The sequence below is a fragment of the Monopterus albus genome, unplaced genomic scaffold, assembly GCF_001952655.1.
Source record: "Monopterus albus unplaced genomic scaffold, M_albus_1.0 scaffold18.1, whole genome shotgun sequence".
Taxonomy (NCBI): domain Eukaryota; kingdom Metazoa; phylum Chordata; class Actinopteri; order Synbranchiformes; family Synbranchidae; genus Monopterus; species Monopterus albus.
In genome coordinates, this window is record NW_018127898.1 from 9,906,082 (window position 1) to 9,928,433 (window position 22,352).

At 40.9% G+C, this 22,352-nt stretch overlaps 2 protein-coding genes across 3 annotated transcripts in view; one reads left to right on the forward strand and one right to left on the reverse strand.

The window, feature by feature from the left end:
* acot8 (acyl-CoA thioesterase 8) overlaps positions 1 to 2,833 on the reverse strand; it is a 6,485-nt gene extending 3,652 nt beyond the window's left edge. The window contains exons 1-3 of the mRNA XM_020593018.1: positions 2,633 to 2,833; positions 1,636 to 1,772; positions 1,212 to 1,437 (exon numbers count right to left, since the gene is read on the reverse strand). Coding sequence (XP_020448674.1) covers positions 1,212 to 1,437; positions 1,636 to 1,772; positions 2,633 to 2,832 — 563 coding nt within the window. The 5' untranslated portion in view covers position 2,833. The remainder of the gene's footprint in view (positions 1 to 1,211; positions 1,438 to 1,635; positions 1,773 to 2,632) is intronic.
* A 5,628-nt stretch (positions 2,834 to 8,461) lies between these two features.
* Positions 8,462 to 22,352, forward strand: part of phactr3b (phosphatase and actin regulator 3b) — a 66,216-nt gene continuing 52,325 nt past the window's right edge. For both annotated transcript variants that reach the window (XM_020592772.1, XM_020592774.1), the window contains exon 1: positions 8,462 to 8,723. In XM_020592772.1, the coding sequence (XP_020448428.1) occupies positions 8,615 to 8,723 (109 nt within the window). In that variant the 5' untranslated portion in view covers positions 8,462 to 8,614. The remainder of the gene's footprint in view (positions 8,724 to 22,352) is intronic.

Consider the following 22,352-nt stretch of genomic DNA (forward strand, 5'->3'; position numbering starts at 1 on the left):
TCGGGGTCTTTTCTGCTTCCGGGCTGCTTGGGCAGCCTGGGGGTTGGAAGATCTCTGGACTGGAAGTGTTAATTCTTGCCTGTGACTCTTTGAATAAACCAGCACGGTTATATTTTTTTATATACTCAAGTGGTCTGAGTCATCCCTCGGAGTTCCTGGTTTGAAAGAACCGGATGAGGCTTTATAATGGTTTTCAGCCTTTAGTATCCACAAACCTTAAGGGAGTTCTGGATGTGTAGTTTCTCCTTCTTGGCCCCTTCTGCAGTTGTGGGCACTTCCTCGGCCCTGTGATTTAGAGTTCTGATGACTCCATCCTCAAAGATCCCACCCACCCCCAGCACGGACTGTTCGCCTCCCTACCCTCTGGCCGGAGGTTCAGAAGTGTGAAATGCAGGACCTCTAGACTGAAAAACTCTTTCTTTCCCTCTGCCATCAGACTCCTAAACAGCTGAGGAGTTTATTACAGGGAAATACCTGGATTCTGATTTTAACCCATGTGTCATCCACGTAGCGGAACCAGTGACTGGGAGCGATGCCAGTGAAGGAAGACAGGGCTTTGTCCTCAAATTCTTACAAGTACAGGTTAGCAGCTATTGGAGACACAGGGGAGCCCAAAGCACAACCGTGTTTGTGCCTATAGAAGTAACCCTTAAACTGGAAGTAGGTAGTGTTTAAACAGAGTTCCAGAAGGGTGCATATTTGGTTCGGGGTGAGGATAGTCCTGCTGATCAGCATGTCATCCTTCAGCAGTTTCTTCTTCACCACCATGACTGCCTCTGTGGTGGGGATGCATGTGAACAAGGACGTGACATCGTATGAGACCATGGTCTCATCCTGGTCCAGCTGCAGTTTTTTCAGCATACTATGACCTGGATGACTGAGAATTTGCACGGACCATAAGACCATTTACACTTTCCCAATAAGCTCACTATTCTGTTACATTTATTACACTGCCCTATACTTTCACATCTGCATCTTTCCATTTACTGTATTGAAACCATTGGTGGTTAAATGTAAAAATATATAATTTTTGTGATTTGGGTAAAATGACTAATATATACACAATAAATCAAACTCACATTTTGTAATCACCCTGTCTTACCCCAGTGTACAAATTACTGCATGTATGCGTTGTTATGCAAGTACAATTTATCCTTGAAACTCCCTTGTTACTGTTGCTTTGTCATTAATAAAATGAATGGTTACTGTACCTCAAATAAAGACGAATAAGCTCCTCCACAGTGAGCAGGTCTTCAGGTGGGGGGACCACCGGCATGGTGAACTGGTGCTGCAGGGGACTTGGCTGTAGCATGTGGAAGGATGCCTGGCAGATCAGTATTGGCTGTCCATGCTGAATGGCCTTCACAGAGCGCACTGTGAAACTGCGACCATCTCTTGTGCGGTCTACTTGGTACAGCACTGGAACCTTAGGATCCCCTGAAAAACATCCAAAAAGCGCTTCTGTTCCAAAAAGCTGATAAAACTAACTGTACAGTAAAACACATGGGGCACTTTAAATACTGTAGTTGTATTCATTCTAACAAAGATAATTTGCATTAACTACTATATGTGCCCCTGTAATGACTGCATTACACTCTGGCGGGCCAACACATTTAAAATGACGCTACATCTTACCTGCTCGCACAAAGTAGCAGTGGAGAGAGTGGGCGTAGTGATTATCACTGACAGACTTGGCAGCAGCAACAAGGGCCTGACCAATTATTTGACCTCCAAACAAACGCTGACTGCGTGGCACCCAGTGGTGAGTCCCTCTGGGGAAAAACAGAGAAACAACTGAAATCTATGTAACACAGTGTCACAGGATGAGGCCTACATATGTAGCTTTGACAGTGATGGGGGACTTTTCATTATGAAATTGTTGGGTGCCCCTCTACGCAAATTAATGCAAATAAAAATTTTAACACTGGAAAGTGAACCCTGCTTGGAAGACCTATATTATTTCCCCCTGGAAAGACTTGGTATTGTGTCACAGTGTAGAGGATGGCAATGCCATGTGATTCATGAAATTGGCCTTGCTTTATCATTCAAACCCATAATCCAGTGTCGAACTTTTAACCAAAAAATAACACTAGTAGTTACCCAGCTAGCTAACTGACCACTGTTTCACAAACATTCAAACCTCGAAATGTCTGAGTTCATAATAAACTTACAGCACTTGAAGAACACCCATTAAACGAATGACGGTCATTGGCTGCTGCCAGGAATCTGTATTTGTTCACTTTTCATGCAATGAAAGTTATATTATTTAAGTAGATTAATACGTTAAATTCCCTTCTTTTTTGGACCTACCCATTCCCAGTCATAATTACGACACTGACGTTTAAAGGGACTTAAACGTGGCATTTCTGTAACCCTAACCCTAATATCTAACCCTAGATCCCGAAACTCGGGAGAATGCATCAAAAGGTTAACTGGTTAAGAGTAAAGTTTGAATCAAACAGGGTAAAGATTGGGTTGAGCTCACGACCAGGGGATACGCATCTACGGAAAACCGACGTCACTTCTCAGAGAATAAACTCATGAGTCCTGGGATATAACTTAACACTAACCATTTCTGATCTGCCACCGTATGCAAGCGTAAAGAGACAAACTTCAGCCTTTTCAAACCTACCTGTACAGGTCTACGTCGAGCTCTTCCAAGTTTAAAACGCTGGTGACCAGAACACTTTTGAGGTCCTGGTTATACTGCGCTGCAGAAGACTGCGAGCTTTCTTCCTCATGTGATTCCGGTGACTCTGTTCCCCCTGGAAAATCACAAATATGTATTGACCCGTTAACACCGGGGACTGCAGGTGGTTCTCCTTCCGCCATGTTTGTTTTGGCAACGTCTGTGCTCGTCTTCTTCTTCTTCTGGTTGCAGCAGACTGGACGCATCAAAAGCACAATGCTGCCCTCCACAGGTCAACCTAGTTAGACAAGGTTCTTCTATTCTTTTTGGCATAACATTTTCATCCTTAATGGACACAAAGGATTTTCATCTTTTCTGTTATGTTCAGTTGGGTTATATAAATAAAATCAAAACTGACTGTTGGTGGTACTTTCTGCATTCTTGTCTTTGTTGTCTTGTACTTCATTCCTCTCTGCTACCTTGTGAGACGACACTCAGGTGAACACCACAGTTTTTCCAAATAGCTTAAACTGAAACAATCAACACCTCCACCATTAGACCTGGCCTGAGCCCACTCTTCAGTGCCATTGGTGCTCCAGTAGATCTGAACATATAATCTACATTCCTGACCTAAATGTATCCAACTCACCAAACTGGCCACGGGACTGCCACCAGCTGCTGCTCAGTCAGGTCCCTGACAGGTGTTTTCTTGACTGGGTATAGCACCACCTACTCGTACTTGAATAGCAAGTTCTCTCTCTCTCTCTCTCTCTCAAAAACAAACAAACAACCCCCACCCCAAATCCAGTTCAGCATCATCCTCATATCCTCATAGCCCAGCACCATACAGACTTATTATTGAACCCTCCTTCTCCAGTATATCACATTACGAAATACTCTCTGTTAGGTATCTTTAGTCAGATAGATATTGGTTAGGTACTTGTATGTATTAGAAATGTTTAGGGAGACAGGATGTCTGGTCAGACTGTTAAATGCTTAGTCATGCTTATGAGTTTCTACAGGGTACATCTGGTCAAGGATAACTAGAGAGAAGAGTTGATGACTGTCAGCAGACAGGATGTTTAATATTATTATTATTATGACGTGTAGAACTGTAGCCTTAGCCATAATATTTTCTTATGTTTAATGTCATCACATATCAATAGAGGTCGTGTGAGAATGTTTTTAGCTACACACCACTTAATCAACAGACACACACATGCACATTGATTTGCTTCATGTGGTGACTACTGCTATGGCCAGCTGCAAAGCTGGCAACAGAGACGTCTTGGTTGACGTTTCTGTGTAGTATGGGGCTAGCCCAACCGAGGGGATATAATGTATAGGCCTGGTTTGGTTCAGGGTCTTTCATCTTACATCTGCCTGCGTGCAGTTTTGAGGTGCAAGATGCCTGAGCGTGTAATGTTAATTTTTACCTGTGTTCATGAAATAAATCAGCACTGTTTTGTAGTTACTTGGACTGCCTCGTCTCTCAGAGTCAGTATGGTAAAAAGTACCGGGCACAACATTTCTCTGCTGTACTTATTAAAGCTTTCCTGATATCCAAGCATAACACTACTATAGGCCATAGTGGATCATCCAACCCCTAAGCACTCTGATAAGGCACAAAATACCCCTGTTTCTCAAACAATCCACCTCACACATTTCATTATTATGCAAAATATGGCTGTAAGTACAACTGAGTTAATTTGCTGCTTTCCCAGGTTTCAGTATGGGAACAACCACTGAGTGTTTCCATTCTTTTGACAAATGTTCACATTCCCATATTGTGTTATTAAGGCTAGTATACTGTATCTCCTTTATCTGATCATCAAGGTAGAAAAATATCTGATGGCCTGACCAGTTCTTTCCAGGTGTCTCTGCTGTTTGAATAGCTTGCTGGAGTTCCAGCCAAGAATTCATACAAATCAAAACAAATGTGGTATTTTGTCTCATTTTACACCACCAAATACCTTGTTAAACCTGGTATTTTACTGGGAAATGTAGTAGTAAATGTAATTAAGGTATTTTCCCATTGGGAAAGTGTGCCCAGTCTTTTGACTGGTAGTGTACTTCACATACTGTAGCTAATCTGTGAGTGAGGAACTAAACATACCTGTCTCATATTTCATTCATTGTTTTAAATATGACAGCTCTGAACATGTATATGCTTTAGAACACCATCACAAAGGAATTTATCTGTGAAGAGAGAAGACAGCTCTCAGCGCATCTACTGTATACTCTTCAGTTATGTATCTGGAAACATTTGTTTAACAGTTACTTGATAAATTTCTGCTTGGCCTAGTTCTTTCTGTAGATACAATCAGACAATATGAACTGCAATGCCCATGTTCATTTAAGTTTAGTTATTTCCAAATGCTGACAATTATTTTACAATACAAGAACAATGAAGAGATGCCCAGCTTTTCTGACATTCCCAGTGCTACCAGTAGTTCTGCAGAAAGACTTGTTTTGGTGTACTTTAAATAGTCTGTAAAACTTTTAATATGTCCACTGTTGGCTATAGCTTCTTACAAAGGTTGTAATACATTATTATTTTTTTCTTACATTCTTATAAGGTTGCTACTTGATTAAGCTTGTTGTATCCTGTGAATTTGTAAAGGTATCCAGAGGCAGAGGAAGCCATGGCTTGGAGGGAAAGAAGGGAGAGCTCTCATTACTACCCTGTAGGTCAGCAGCAGAATTTTGAACTTGATGCAAGCATTAACAGGGAGCCAGTGTGATGACTGAAGCAAAGCTGTGGGGAAATGTGGAAAGACTAAATACCAAGTGGGCAGCACATTTCTGGATTAACTGCAGAGCTCTGAAGCAAGGAAGGCATTGCAGTAGTCTAGGCAGGACAATCCCACATAGTGAGGAAGGGGTGAGTCCTCCTGATGCTGTAAAGGGGAACTTTACAGGAGCAATGGTGACAGACAGGTCTCAGTGAGAAGATCCTTTCCTCTGGAGGAATATAAGATCAGTCTTCTCCAGGCTAAGCTTTAAGTGATGTGTTAATATCCACTCCAAACATCAGCAAGCAGTGACGCGTGCCTTGGCCTGAGTGTCAAATGTAGTGAATAACAAGAATAACAGTGGTTGCAGAGGGCATGCAAGCATATGACAGCAGCAAGAGTCCCTCACATAACATTATCAGCGCAGAATACACTGTAAACCTGACTTTTACTTAGCTTGTTTTGGTGATGTCTCCCCCCATCATTTTGTTTTCCTTTACATTAACATAAATCTAACATTAACCCAGGAAAGGCCGAGCCCTTTAAGAGCAAAAATGGGCTGAGGACCACCAGTTTGCCGACTTATGTGTGGGAAAATTATTGAAATGTGTAAAAACACTGTTCCTCAGAGAAAGATAGGAAGGGGTTTGGATATGTCACTCTCTATGGTGCAGGACATAATTAAAAGATTCAAAGATTCTGGAGGGATTTCAGTGCATAAAGGACACAAGTCTAAGCTGGATGACCGAGCTCTCTGATCCCTCAGACAGCACTGCATCAGGAATCATCACTCTTCTATAACCGATATAACCACATGGGCTCAGGATTACTTTGGAACACCTGTATCAGGCACGTAGTTACATCCATAAATGCCACTTAAAACTGGACTATGCCAAAAGGAAGCACTATGTCAACAGTGTCCAGAAGCACAGTCGACTGCTCTGGGCTCAGAGGCATCTGGGATGGACACAGTGGAAATGTGTAGTGTGGTCAGATGAATCAATATTTCAGGTCTTTGTTGGAAGAAATGAACAAAAGACGAAAAGGACCATCCAGACTGTTACCAGCAACAGGTCCAAAAGCCAGGGTCTGTCATGGTCTGGGGTTGTGTCAGTGCTCTTGGCAAAGGGAACTTACACTTCTGTGATGGCTCCATTAATGCTGAACAATACAGATATTTTGGAGCAACACCTTTCCTTCAAGATGACATCTTTCCAGGGATACCCATGCATATTTCAACAAGACAATGCAAAACCTCATACTACACACATTAACAAGGCCTGGCTGTGGAGGAAAAGGGTGCATACTGTATGCTGGCCTGCAGTCCTGACCTGTCCCCAGTAGAGAATGTGTGGCACATTTTGAAACACAAAGAGCACCAACAAAGACCCAGGACTATTGGGACTTGGTTGCAGAAGAATTGGGACAATATGACACCTGACACATTTAATCACTTGGTGTCCTCAGTCCCTAAATATCTTGTAAGTGTTGTGAAAAGAAATGGCAACATCAGACTGTGGTAAACATTTTATCATCCCAACTTTTTTTGGAATGTGTTGCAGGCATCAAAATTCAAGTGAGTGTTTATTTCGAACAAAGATTAAAATTGATGAGGTATCACATCAAATAATGTGCTGCTGTATTGTTTTCAATGTGATACAGGACACAGATGATTTACACATTGCTATTTTCAGTTTTAATTTAGATTTTACATACTGTCTCAACTTTTTACCTGGGGTTACATATTGAATAGTTTCCTCCATATAATGCCTTTATGTGTCAAACTCTGAGTAGTTAAAGAGGACTGTAATATTTCTGACTTTGTTGACTCATAGTGGTATTTTAAGAAAAGGCACTACTTAAAGGTAATAGATTAGATCAGTACATCCGTTAGACTCACTCTAATGGGTAAATGTTCTTAAGCAGGCCCCATTTTCTACCAACACCAAGCAGACAAGAATCCAGGGCTGGATCCAGGGCTGTAAGACTTTTTAAGAGTTAACTTTATATGCATTAAAGTGCAAAATAGCCCTCAGGAGGATGCCAGCTAGAGGTGGAGGTGAAGTATTCAGGTCTTTTATTATTACTAAGTAAAAGTAATAATATCATCAAGAAAATGTAAAATGTATCAGTGGTAAATTAATGCAGAAAATTCCCTTTGTAGCTAACAATAGCCTACAGTATATTGTTACTCATACAATAGGCCTAATGTTAGTTGGATGAGGTGGAGCTATAATTTAAGTTGACTATAATTTAAAGTACAATTTTAGAACCTAATACCATGAAATATTTGGCATTTTTGTGTGAAGAGTGACGAGGCGTTTTTCAGTACCAAGTAGGCCAATGGACTCCCGTACTTGAGAGTTTGAACTTCGTAAGTTCAAACCTTCAGTACAAACTCCCAAGAATGCATGGGTGGATCCAAAGAGTAGCCAGAGGTTGTCTGACTCAAACCCCTATAACTGACACACAGTGCATTCTGGGATACTTGGCTGCCCCAAGTCCACACAAGTCAACTCCCAAAGTATCTTTGATAAAACAGGCAGAGCAACAGCGCTTCTGGTTTTTAGCTTGGCTGGATGCAGACTCTGAATTGGAACAGTACTTGGGCTGTGCTTATCCGCAAGAACACATCCACAAGAACACAAGTACAGAGAAGTGTACTTGCAAGGTTCTAGCCTTGTTTACACCATAACTTCAGTAAACAGCAGATTTTGAGCCCAAACATGTTTGCAAATGTGAGAATAGTGATGAATCATTGTTGTGTCCAGCTTTGTTTTTTAAATAAGATGTTTGAATGTTAGTTTTTGATTTAGGCTATTTCTCTTGACAAATCAATACAGTACAGTTACTCATATTGTAGAGATACTAGTCTGTGTTTGTCACATAATTGTGGTATGATAACAGCAACTTATTGAAAATTGTGGATTAATGGGAAATTAATTATAATTAGCTCTGCATTACACATATGAGTCTGAAATTCCTTGGCAATACCGGGAGAGTTTTAATTAATGAACCCAAGTCGAATTTAGATCTTTAAATTAGGGGTTTACGAGGAGCACTTGAAGGCGGCATGATGCTTCATTCGTAATGGATTTCCCCGGCGCTGCTGCTTGTCGGGGACCAGGACCTGCAGATGTCAGCAGTCCGGCAGTCCCAGCACATTCATTCTGCTCCACCAGTTGATGCCGGCGACCTTGTCTGACGGTGGTTACACCTTTCAGTCCTACATTGTGCTTTCCTATTCACCATGGCAGCATCGAACGGACTGGATGAGGATTGCGTGTTGCAGCGGGGAAGATCCCAGAGTGACCCGAGCAGCATCACCGAGGTCCGCTTGGGTGAAGCGCACAGAGCAGGTAAGAGGAGAGAGGGGCCTAGACGCACGCTGGACATCTGTCATCCCATTAGTGCTTTTGGAAAGTGATTGGATCGGAGAAACATGACGGTGTCGGGGCTCGCCTGCAGCCCGTCATATCGGCGATGATCCCAGTGAATTTGTATGCAACAAACGTGTTGTGTTGTAAACGTGCGTAATTTACTCTCCCTAGTACTCACTGCTGTTCTGTGGTGTGCTGTAGGCCCCTGTATGTGGAATTACTCTAATACATAGTGTGATTCACAGTCTCAATAATGAATCAAGACAATCTGTGTCATTCGTGATGCTGTCCAACTGGTGTCATACCAGTTAAGTCTATGTTTTCCTGCAACAAAGACTATTTATTATTAATAGCATGCCTTGATTTGATGATTTTTTTTAGACATTTGCAGATCCATATGCTTATTGGCACTGTCTACACCTGCCACCCACTTCATGTCCTTTGTCTTCTCCATATCAAAAAGTTCTGATTGACAACCCTAGATAAACATAGCTGTGGTCAGTTACTTGTGTAGTCCGTGAAACCCACTTTATATTTTCAACCCTAACCCTTTGGGAACATAGAACTTGCTATCACACATGGACTGCAGTATTGTTGAGCTGATGAGCGTGCTGGTTGTGTATTTGGTTGTTTCCATGGTGATCCAAAAGGCAGAAAGCAGCACTTGGCTCTCCAACTGTGAGCTGACATGGTGTTTGTCTACATGTCTGCTCCACCTACTAGTAGCTTTTTTTTCCTTCAGTACCCTCAGTGATGTACAGCAGCCAGCTATTCAAAGTGAAATGCCACTTAGACTGTGAATCATGTTTATTTGTGAGATGGGATTCACATTTCCACTGGGAATTGTTCACTGTTGCTCAATAGCTATTGAGCAGCAGTCATAAGATACATATATTGTTCTGAAAGGTATTGAACAGTGGTTTGGTATGAAAACAAGACCCTTGACATCACTGTGTGACAGCTATCACTGACATACTGTAGATTAACTGATTTCAACAAAAAAAAGTGATGAACTAAACAGAGAAGTCGATACTGCACAGCTGTTGTATCTATACAAATAATGAGCTCAGTTTCTGAATCATACACTGAGGTGTGTGGGGATTGCACTATAATATATGAGACAGTGCATTCTGTACATCTTCATTTTTACTTGTGCCTGATGTTACAGTCAGTTTGATCATCACCGTTTCACAGGGTTAGCTATCTTTATCCAGTGGATACAGTTGTGTTTATGCCCCAGGTTTCCAGTGCTTGTCACATTGACCTGGTTGTTATGGTTATGTAACAACGTTAGGATATGTGCAACTATGAGACAACACTGGCACTGTCCTGTGATATACAGCACTGTTCATTACCATTTTATTCTTGGCATCAAATTTACCCAGATCCCCCAGAAGTGCTGTAGTGGATTCCATCCAAAGCAGATGTGTCCAGTGCAGCATCAGGCATGGGCTCAGGCAATGCAGTGGTGACGACCCGCTTGCCTTCCCCCACCACATTGTCCCCTCTGCGCTGTGCTAACCCTTTCCCCAGCCCTGGCACCCCTACTGCAGCTTTGATCGTAGCACTTGACGAACCATTACCTTTAAAAGGGAGAAAAGGGGAGTGAAAGATTTTTGAATAACAGTGGTTGCAGAGGGCATGCAAGCGTATGACAGTCCAGTCAGCTGATGGCACAGCTGACTGGACTTAATATACAAACGGCTGATGCTTTGATAATGACGTAGCAAGAAAATTCTCTATGGCACATACAGTAGGTACAAGCCACACAGAACCTACCTGTCTTTTGTGCTGAGGCTGATCACTCATGTAATATTTGAAATCAAATTCTCATGCTGCTGATTTTGTTGCCGTGATAAACACATGCAGAGCACCAAGGACTCAGCTTTAACCTTAGTATGTGCTATGTGACACTTCACATGCCAGCAGCAGAACTTGCTGGCTTCAGTTTGTTTTTTCTTTTGCAGTCTGCTGGCAGAGAAGACAAGTGATTCTGAAAAATGAAAAAAAAAAAAAGGCTGAATGCACGTTAGTCTGTGCACAGACCCAATTCATCAAGCAATAACCATGCAAGATACAATATATCCAATTAGTGGATTTGACTTTCAGTCCACTTCCAGATATAATCAATATAATGCCATACATTATACTGTAAATATCATCTTGCATTCACTTTGAACTGACCTCAAAACTGCATTAATCACTGCTTTTATTACCTCCGCCAATCCCTACCTTATTGTAGAGATTTTGCATTGCCAGGCTTCTGCCTTGCCTTGTAGTTTTGTGGTGCTGAGGTGCTGAAAGGATGACTCCTATAGAGTGCACGACGAGTGCTGTGATCCAAGTGTATTTTTTTCATATTTTGATTACATGAAAGGTCAGATTTGTCCAACTTGTGGCTGTATCTCTGTCACTGCTGGACTTGGTAAAGTCTGCCTTTACTTGACGCTCTGAATGTTCCCACTCTTAAAAACAAAAAAAAACTCCTTAGAGAAATAGAGCTGGTAACCCTACATGCAACTGGTCAGTATGTGCCAATGTTTGGCCATCATGTACCCTGCTTGCACCATGTAGGCTACAGCTGTTCACTTACAGGTACACAGATGAAACAGTCTGTTTAAATCCCAGCATCACTAATGTTAAATGTAAAGTCTGTTTCTGCTGCGGATTGTTGCATCTGATGTTTGTCTCCACAGTCCATGCTAGAGGTGATCTGAGCTTGGTTCTGTCATTTCTAAAGAGGGTCTGTATTCAACATTAAGTTGTGTCACTGTGAACCATCCACATCAATATATATGAGCCATATATAAACTGGAAGGCTTGGCGGTTCAATTCCCGTTTTTCCCGGTCCACATATCAGTGCCCTTGGGCAAAACACTGAACCCCAAATTGTCCCCCGATGGCCAGAGCAGCACCTTGCAGGGACAGCACCTCCATCAGTGTTTGTGTGTTGGCGCCACAGATGGCTGCCTCGATGCTGTACCAGAGAAACTCCTTGTGTGTAACATACTTGGCCAATAAGTGACTATCATTGTCATTATGATGTGATTGGACAAGACAAACACAGGTGCAAATTCTGTGCACTGGAGTGTGCATTGTGTGTCATGGATGAGCAGGAACTAAGGGACCCAGGATGCAGACACTCCAGTAACAAAGTAGTAACAAGCTTTATTAAGAATAGATGACAACGATGTCCCTGATGGACTAGTGGCTAGGATCCAGCGCTCTCACTGCTGTAGCCCGGGTTCAATTCAGGGTTGTGTTAGGAAGGGCATCTGGCATAAAACGTGTGCCAAACTTCACCATGCGAGTCATCAGTGTAACGATTTGCTGTAGCGAACCCTAACGGGAACAGCCAAAAATGACAGATGAAGGAGATGAGGCAGAAGAGGGTGGAGGCGAGTAGGGAACCCAGGAGTTGAGGAGGAGGCTGTTCCAGGACAGCCAAGGGATTCAGGGAGAAGCTCAGCCCAAGGTTGTTGCAGGAGACACCGAGGAGAAGGGGGACCCACCAGACTCCAAGCACAATAGGCACAGGGGAACCAGGAGCAGAAGACCTAAGGCTGACAGCAATCTCAGGAGGGAGTTGCAAAGGGAATTCAGGAGAGTCACTATTAATGCAGGTAAGAAGGTTACTTAACTTTAGTGGAAACAGGGTGTGGGAGCATGGGGCTCAACCTCGGGCACAGGGGAAGCAGATGACAGACGAGGAAGGTGGCGTCCTCACATGGGGAATTGATGGTGCAGGTAAGTTGTCAGTAGTAGTCAACAGTAGAGTAGTAGTAGTGGAAGAGAGGTGTCTCACACATGGAGTGTAGAAGGCAGGTAGCAGCAGCAGAGTAGCTTGTTTCAGGTGTAGAGCAGGAACACAGAATAGCGTCTCACACAGAGAGTGAAGAAGGCAGGTTGTAGCAGCGATGTACCTTACTTCTGGTATGGAGCTGTGACGAACAGTAGCATCTTTTGTCAGGAGAGGAGAAGACAGGTGGTAGCAGAACAAGCCCGGCAGCTGATCAGGAAATGCAGGGAGCCAGGGAAACATCTGGACTGACAAAGCAAACTGGCTAAACCCAAAGTAAACAAAGAGCAAACGTGAGCACAAGATTGTCAATGAACCAGCAAGGGGCAAATGGAATGAAGCACATATATATAGGGAGCAGAACCGGGAGGTAATGAGCGGCAGGTGGATGACATGATGACTGATTAGAGTGACGTGGCAGAACGGTAGTAAGAGACGGGAAAACATAACAGAAAACCAGGAAACGAGGTCCAAACCATGACAATGTGAATCAATCACCACACCTTAAATTTTAACATCACAACCTAGACTATTCCATTTGTTTTTACTGGTTCCTTTGCAGGACATATGCTTTAGTGATGATGGGCTCTTCAAGCCCTCACAAAAGTGTAATGCTGTGCAAATATTCTTTTTCCTCTATCAGAATTTTAAAAAAGTGGCAGAGTGTCATTACATATGCTTCTAACTTCATACATAATGCCTACAATGTTTGGACACAAATTGCACAGTAACATTGATATAAAATCTACCACAGACCAAAGTTTGATCTGGATCCAAGTAATATTCTGGATGCAGTGATCCAGAATGTTCACATTTATAGGGCTCAGGGAAAACTCACTACTGTGAGACAACAAATAATGCTACAGACTTGCAACTAAGATCAAATTCTAGCTGAAACTCTGCTGACTTAGCAGGGTGTCAACAGATGTGAGGTATCTTCAGAAGTTACTGAACTAGGTCCTGAAGAAAACTGCTATTACTGAAATACTGTTTTTTCTTGAATAACTAATAATGATATCAATGTGATTCTAAATGCCATGTGTAGGTTTTCATGGTCAATGAATCATATTCTGAGAGTCACACTATCATAGGAATATTGCTTTTAGGTGGAATGGCATTATGGGGACAGTGAGCTGCCGTGGTGGAGGTTTGTGCTCTCTTGAGTGCTGTCTAGTGTTAAGAATAATGAAAATGGTCTCATGCATAGTGATGAACCCGCAGATAATTTTCACCCAGTTCTGCTTATGGACCACTTTTATCCTTCAGCTCACTGTTTTGGTTTTGAGGCCCACAACTGTACTGTTTTGTTTCACTCTCAGTGCTCGCAGTATCATTTCAGACTGAAAAAGTGGTTAAGACTAGCTGGCTTCAATGTTGGCTTGTTTATAACCTGTATATTCTTCTGACTGCTGGTATCTTTTGCCTGGTCAGATTCTGTTGTAATGACCATGTTCCAGATCTCAGCAATTCCTTTGGTGAGCATCATGTTATCCTAATCAATAGAAATGATGGTCAAATCAATAAAAACAATAATTGTAATAAACTTGATTTTTTCTTTTTGTAGTTTGCCTGTCCTCTGTTAGAACATAGTGGATTGCTCCCTCTGGCGTAGGAGTGAGCTGCTGCCCCAAGTGAAGGAGTTTAAGTATCTCAGGGTCTTGTTCATGAGTGAAGGTAAAATTGAGTGTGAAACTGACAGGCGGATAGAGGCAGTATCAGCAGTGATGTAAATGTTGTACTGGGCCATTGTGGTGAAGAAGGAGCTGAGCCAAAAGACAAAACTCTCAATTTACCAGTCTGTCTATGCTCCATCCCTCATCTATGGCCATGAACCGTGGATAGTGACTGAAAGAATAAGACTAAGTGTTCACCCTATGGTGCTTCACTGGTTGGCTGCCTGTAGGTTTCCAGCCACTCCATTCATGCCACGTTAGACCTGGTCAGGTAAAACAGTGAGTCCCTGTACAGGAACATTCCCGGACATGCAGTAACCTCAGGCCCTGCATTTTTTCCCCACATCCTCTGGTCACAGTGCTGGAGGTAAAATAGATCCACAAAACCGTGTGCAGTCAAAAAATTCCACTTTTAATATGGCACCAGTGGATGTCAGGCAAGCTCACTCAGGAGAATATGGCCAAAGAAATCCTTAAACTAAGATGTAAGACTTTACATTGTTAGAAAAAAGTCTCATGAGTGAGCACTACACCTTAACCACTAGCCTACCAGGGACAGTGTTTTTACACAACCAACATAAATATCTCTGCTGCAAATGAACACTTGAACCTTATTTCTAACATCTACCGTTCTTGTACAATTCCACTGAAAATGATCAGAGACATGATGTTACAACTTACCCCATAGGTAAGGATTAGTTGTGACATTGGCTAGGAAATTCTAATAAATTGGTGCAAACAAAATGAATTCAATATAATTCTGTGCTGTATCAAACAAGAGTATTTCCCATCCATACTGCATTTTATAACATTGATCTATATGACAGACTGATCAATTGAGAGGTACCCACTTATATGTCAAATTATATACAAATATGACATGATACTGTATCAAACAATGAAAAATATATTTTTTGTCCACAAGGTAGGACAGAAAATAAAACTAATATCACAGGTCAGCAAAATATGGATCTTCTTGTCATTGTTTACATAAGCACCTCAGCTCAGCAGGACTCACTTATGCTGATGGAAAAACACCACGGGTCAACAGTCATACTAGCTGCTCTGCGAGCTGCTTTTAGGTGAGCTAAATGCCAAGTTTAGCATGCTAACATGCTCAGTGGCAATGCAAACATGTTGATTCCTTGTGTGTCCAGCACATGTGGCCAGTAAAGCTGATTCTGTTTCTGATGCTTAGTTCAGGATTAGGTTAGTGTGTTAGCAAGTGAACTTTCAGTAATTATCACAAAAGTGGCCTGCAGCTGAGGCTGATGGGAATGCCATTTGTTTGGCAGCATTTTAGTCATTAACTATAGTATTGGAGAAATGAAGATGAAAAATAGCAAGTTTTGTTTTCATGGAATTTATGAATGGAGAAATTCTGTTTCAGGTCTAGTTAAAACACACAAAACCAACTAATGGAAGTGCTATATCTGCCTCCTGCCCACACATGAATTATGTAGCTGAACTGTCTTAAAAATACCAAGCAGAAACTGGAGAGTTGTTGAAAGGCATCTTAAAAAGGAGAAGTGCAAAAATGCTGCTAGGTGAAGTCAATGTGCAATTGAAAGGTCAAACAGTGGGTGAAACTGCCACAAGAGGGCTCTGCTTGGCAGATGGCTAGTTGTTACAAAAGAGGGAAGCAGTCACTGTCAGGACACATCCAGCACTGCAGTCAGACCTCTAACAAGAATAGGGATACTGCATGGTTTCAGATGAGCTGGAATTAGCCATGAGTCACACTTAAAATGAATGTTCACTTTAAATCAGTCCTCTGAGTGAGACAGGGATGAACGCTGTGTTGGCAGAACAACATTTAAAATCTTTTGAAATTCAGTTCGATGAAGTTAAAACAAAGAACTGCACACTGAAAATAGAAATGTGCCTTCTTGTCTCTGTGGGTATTTTTAGAGCTGATGCAACTCCTCAGCTTTTTTTGGATCTCATGTCTGTTTCAAAAGAGGAACATCTGAAAGCAGTAATGAAGGATTTAGCATGGGCAGTGTCAGGGACCAAGCAGTAAGGTAAAAGACACAGCTTCCAAAGTTCAAAATAAAGGGCTTTTTATTAACCCAAAAGTAAGAAAAATACAAAATTAACATCAGATAAATTGGGCCCTAAAAGAGGCCAACAAAAGATAAAGAAACTCAAAATAAAGCAAACTGAAATGTCTAATACCTCAACAAAACCAACTGACCTGACAAATGACACACACACAGGGGAACATATATATTGGCTGGCCAAACCAATAACACACACAAGGGATAAACTAAAGACACTACCAAAATTATCAACTAATAAACACTAAACAGACAGTCTGCTCTCAACTAAATACTTCCTTTAAATGTAAAGAAATTAACATAACTTGACAAATAAAGTTCTAACATAAACTACCAACAAATAAACAATAAATTTCTCCCAAACTCCCTCCTTTCTTGTATTGGGTACTTGGTGCAGTCCAGGCCTAGTGGGAGGTATTTAAACCTGCTGCTGCTGCTTCCTCAGTCCAATCTTATGGCTGAACTGCCCCCCTCCCTCCCCCCTCCATGGATCAGGAAACACAGTAACTCAAAAGAAAAGGTAAACATTAACAATACAAAATTAATCAAATGTGCAGGCTCATCGATCAATTGTGTATGTCTAATATAAATTACCCACCCAAGTCCATGGTTGGTGGTGGTTTAGGCCCTCACATGGTGAAGGCCAGGACTGAGGCCTTCACAGACAGCATGGCCATAATTAATGTGAAACATTGCAGAAGTGATGTGACATTAACCTGTGAACTATAATGAAAATGTGACTTTGCTGAGATAGTAGGTTGTTCCATCAATGAGTTTTACCCTTGAATCTCTTTGAATAGCTGGCCAAGACTTGGTGATACAATGGCTAATTCGAAGCACCTTCACTCTTTATTTTTTGCTGTCTCATCTCTCATGCCAGTATGCACTATGCAGAGACGCTGCTGGGTCACACTGACTGCAGGACGCCGGGGAGCAGCACTAAACATGACATCACCATTCACCAATATAGTGAAAGGACATAAGCACCACCACAGCATGTAGGAGACTCTCATGCTGTAGACACAGGGCCGTAGCAAAGATATTAGAGCCACTGAGGTCACAACATCAAATTCTCTCAACAAAACCCACTGACTGAAAATGTTTTTAAGAACCACTAACCAAATTCCCTGTTAAAAACAAACCATTCTCTGCATTTTATTTATTAACTTAATTTTAACTTTAATCTGCAGGTCTTACAGGGAATAGGTGGCTACTGTGTATGTGAAAAAACTTCTGTAAAGCCTTTTGTGGCTCATGAGGGAGCAAATTCATTCATTCAATTTTTTTTTATATTAGTGTTCCTCTCTATCACAAATATTTGAACCAAATCTTAGCCATAATGTGAAATATGAAACGATACACATTTACATTGTCAGAAAGGAGCAAATTCCTGGCTAGGGGTGCATGTCTGGAAAACAAAAAGTCCAGCAACACTTGTTTTGAGCAGCTTTGATGAAAAGACCAGGCTCTTAAAGGAAACTAATTCAATAAAAAATTAGAATCCTTTAAAAAAAGTCACCATGAAGGACACCCTCCTTGAGTATCATTTTTGGTTCTCCGTAATAATTTAAATAACATCTGAAACAGAGCAGCTTCACACAGAGTATTTTGACAAAGAGCCAACAGCAAGTACTGTTTAAAATTCAGGAAACTTAAGTCTATTGTCCTTAAACCTGCTGATAAAGGGGGCGCCACTGTTATCATGAACAAGTCCTCAGACAATTGGGTGAAGTTTCTGTTAGGTATTTTAGTCAGATAGAAATTGGATAGATACTTTATGTATTAGAAATGTTTAGTGGAGATAGGATGTCTAGTTAGACTGTTAAATGCTTAGTCATGCTTATGAGTTTCTACAGGGTACATCTGGTCAAGGATAACTAGAGAGAAGAGTTGATGACTGTCAGCAGACAGGATGTTTAATATTATTATTATGACGTGTATAACTGTAGCCTTAGCCATAATATGTTCTTATGTTTAAGTCACGACATGTTCTAGAGGTCGTGAGAATGTTTTTAGCTACACACCACTTAATCAACAGACACACACACATGCACATTGATTTGCTTCATGTTTTGACTACTGCTATGACCAGCTGCAAAGCTGGCACCAGAGACATCTCGGTTGACGTTTCTGTGTAGTATGGGGCTAGCCCAACCGAAGGGATATAATGTATAGACCTGGCGGGTTCAGGGTCTTTCATCTGCCTGCGAGCAGTTTGGAGGTGCAAGATACCTGAGCGTGTAATGTTAATTTTACCTGTGATCCTTTGAATAAATCAGCACTGTTTTGAAGTTACTTGGACTGTCTCGTCTCTGTTAGCAATGGTAACAAGAACCATAGTCCTACATTTCTTTCAATAGATTGTTCAAATGTGACCTAACCAAGCAGTCAACATGAGCTGCAAGAGGCTTGTGCTGACTCCTCTGTGTGCTATCCAGTCACTTTAATGTTTTCCCTCCCAAGAGAGCTTCACTTTTTTGAGTCATTGTGTCCTCAGTGCCCATCATTTGTGCTTGACCCACACTGCTTTTATAGAAAATGGATGGCATTCTGCATGGGATTTAATATACTGGAATTGCAGTCACACATTTGCAGCAACATTACATGCTCCTGAATGTAGTTGCACACACTCCATAATATTTTTGTGAAAGACAGCTCCCTATGTGTTTATCAGAGACTGATATCTACCCAGCAACAGGGTTAGGCATGTTACTCAACTTAAGCTGTCAGCCATTTGCACATTTAATGTATCTTTTATGAATGTTTCATGTGCTGACCTAATTCCTTTCAGTGCAGAATAAAAGCAACATGCTGCACATGCGAACACACCAGAGCATAGAGCAGATCCTTTTGACATCCTCATTTCACAACAGAGGGATAGGAAAGGTCAGACAAATGGAAACAAAGCTGCGATATGATCACTTGGAAAGGCAAGAATAGAGGCTCCAGACTACCTCAGCAGAGTAGGTTTGCAAAGATGTTTACATATATCTTCATAGAAACAGAATTTCAGTCCTGTCCATATATTCCTGATTTGTAAATAGAAGCATTTTTTTTCTTAACGAAATATGGTTAAGTAAGAACATTACATAATGTATAGCTGATCTAAACTTCTACAGTTTGGATGCTCATTATCTCAGAATGTTATACTTACAAGAAGTGCTTTGGTTCATGACAGATTTTACATAAGCTGTAAAGGCATTTTTCACTTTATCTTTGTATTAAATGCATAAGACTGGAATTTAAACCACAATCTGAGTTATGTTTAATATTAATGAAGAATATGCAATGTAATTCTGACTAAATGTTCGATGATTCCGCTTTTGGTTTTTTGTTTGTTTTTTATCACCTCTGAACACCACACTGTCCTCTAATTCAGTCACTTTGTGCTCTCCAATCGCTGAGAATGGGGCTACTTTGCAGTTGAGGTTTGCATTTCATTGAAAAGTGCTTTGGTGGAAATTGCTCAACAAATGGACACTCCTTGACTGCAGGTTTGAGCAGTTCTACTGCTGATGAGCGCGTTTCTCCATTTCCATTGTCTCCCCTGTGACTGCACGACGCTTAAATACCCACCTCCCTCCACACATACAAATGCAAAAACCGACATACTCATATGCCGCCACCACCCATCATTTAGAGTATAAGCCAGACTACAAGCTGCAGCAAAGCTCTCACACTGTTTACAGTTTGGGGTTGTTCTGTGCAGTATCTATTTATTAATGTCATATGAACTGATCACATCTTGAGATGTTAAGCGCTGGTGTGATTAATAACATGAATTAGGCTGCACTTCATTTAGATAAGCAGTATAGATATTGGCTGGATGGATGGACATTTCATATGTATATGTTTTATGTATTAATTTGACACTCCTCTTCACAGATCTGTTTTCACCTGCTGCTATTTTTCCTCTTTTCAGCTGACATTCAAGTCACATGGCTCTTACATGCAATGATTAATTTGCTAAATCTGTTGCCACTGCACTTAGTTGCATGTTTCTTTTAACAGTGTGCCATCCTTTCCACTTCAGGCAAGAATAAAAACAGTTTTGGCCTATTTTGAGTTTTTATTTTTTTATTTGAATGTCTGGCATTTCTACTCAATTTTTACGCAAAATTTTAAAATGCACATAAAATAAGCTGGGTGGATATCCACCTAATATGACATGAACACAGAGCAGGAGAAGCACAGGTGACTCAGATCCGTTTAGTGTCCCAGTAATGCATGCACAAAACCTGTCTCTGAAACTGATGCACATACAGTGAGTGGTATGCAGCCATAATTATTGTTATTAATTACACATTCTTGTTCCTGCTGTCACAAGAGGAAAATGGTTCATTTAGTTGATGTGAATGCCAAAAAAATTCGCTTCAGTTCCACCCTTTAAAGCTCTGCCTCTGATAAATATGTTCTATCTGTTGGTATTATATGACAACTACAATGCTGCAGTCGCTTGGGAGTTTATCTTACAGTTGACAAGCCTGGGGTCAGTTTTTATTAACTGATCACAATTTTCATGCGCAACCTTTTGGCATGCCTTCCATACTCTGCCATATTAAATGAAGTGCTGTAAATATTGAATGAGATTGATGTTCCCTGAGTAGTCTACACCCCTGTTTATGTTCTGTGCATACTGCTTGTGTGTCCCTGAGGAGAAATCCAGCCACAGACTTTTATCATCGCTAATGTAACTCGGCCCTTCCTGCTGTTAAGGTATGAGTGGCCTTCTAGAAAATCAATCTGAAACCACAGCAGCTTTGTTTACACACCAAGTCATGTTGTCTGAATTATTAATAATTAGTGCCCTGTGCCGATGGAGTGTGTGCAAATACAGGAAAAGCATATTTAAAATGGGTTTAAAAAACAGTTGATATTTTAATTACAGCAGATATTTTTATCTTGACTGTGCATAGCAGTCTGGTTCTGTGGATGCCATTGTCGGTGTGTCTGTGAATCAGTCCGGCACTTTTGTTCCAAATGAAATATCTCATCAACTGTTGGATGGATTGCCTCACAGCTTTGGTGATACCCTGACTTTTCAGCTAGCACCACCATGAGGTTTTGGGGTTTTTGAGTGAAATTGGCACACACATTCATATTTACCTCAAGATGAATTGTAATACCTTTGGTGACCACCTTCAGGTCCAAATTTTAACATGCCCAGTACTTTAGTTTATGGCCAAATACCTGCAAAATTAATTCTCCTCAGCCTCAGCTGTATTTTGTTTAATGCCAAACAGCAAATGTTACCATACTAATGTACAGTTCTGGTTTGAGTGGCAAAACACATTTGTAGGCACTGTTACATTTGTAGGCTTTTTTTTGGCATGAATCCAGATCATAAAAGAACATTCCTGATGAGAATACCTTAAGAATTATGACCAAAATATGTACTGTGTGGATAATGTAAGAGCTGGACAACCTACATCAGCCTGTCCATTTGATTTGATTTGATTTGATTTATTCTTTCAAGCATGTAAAAACAGTTGATATGACAACACACATAATTTTACACATAATCCAATATCAATTTGCTTATACCTAGTACATGCTTGAATGGAGTAGGAAGAAGTCAGACTTATCCAGTCCTACCCCATGACATCATCTTACCATCATTGGTTTGCAAGCAGTAAATAATTCTCTTCTACACCACACAAGTAATATACTAAAAAAAAAAGATTGTAACAGTGTTAACATTCTTACATAATTACATTCTTAAATAATTAACTTCTACACCACACAAGTAATATACTAAAGAATTATTACAAAGTGTTAACATTCATACACCACCATCTAATTAATCATTAAGCCTGTTCTTGCATATATCTTGATTGACACATACCTTTATATTTATGTTTAAACTCATCAATTCTATTACTATTTTTATGTCCACACTTAAATTATTCCATAGTTTTACCCCACTTATAGAAATACAAAATCTTTTTTTGGTTGTACGTATAGCATGAATTTTTAAATTTAACTGACCCCTTAAATTGTATCCCCCTTCCCTTTCATTAAATAGTTTTTGAATTCCACCAGGTAATAAATTGCTCCTGGCTTTATACATAAACAC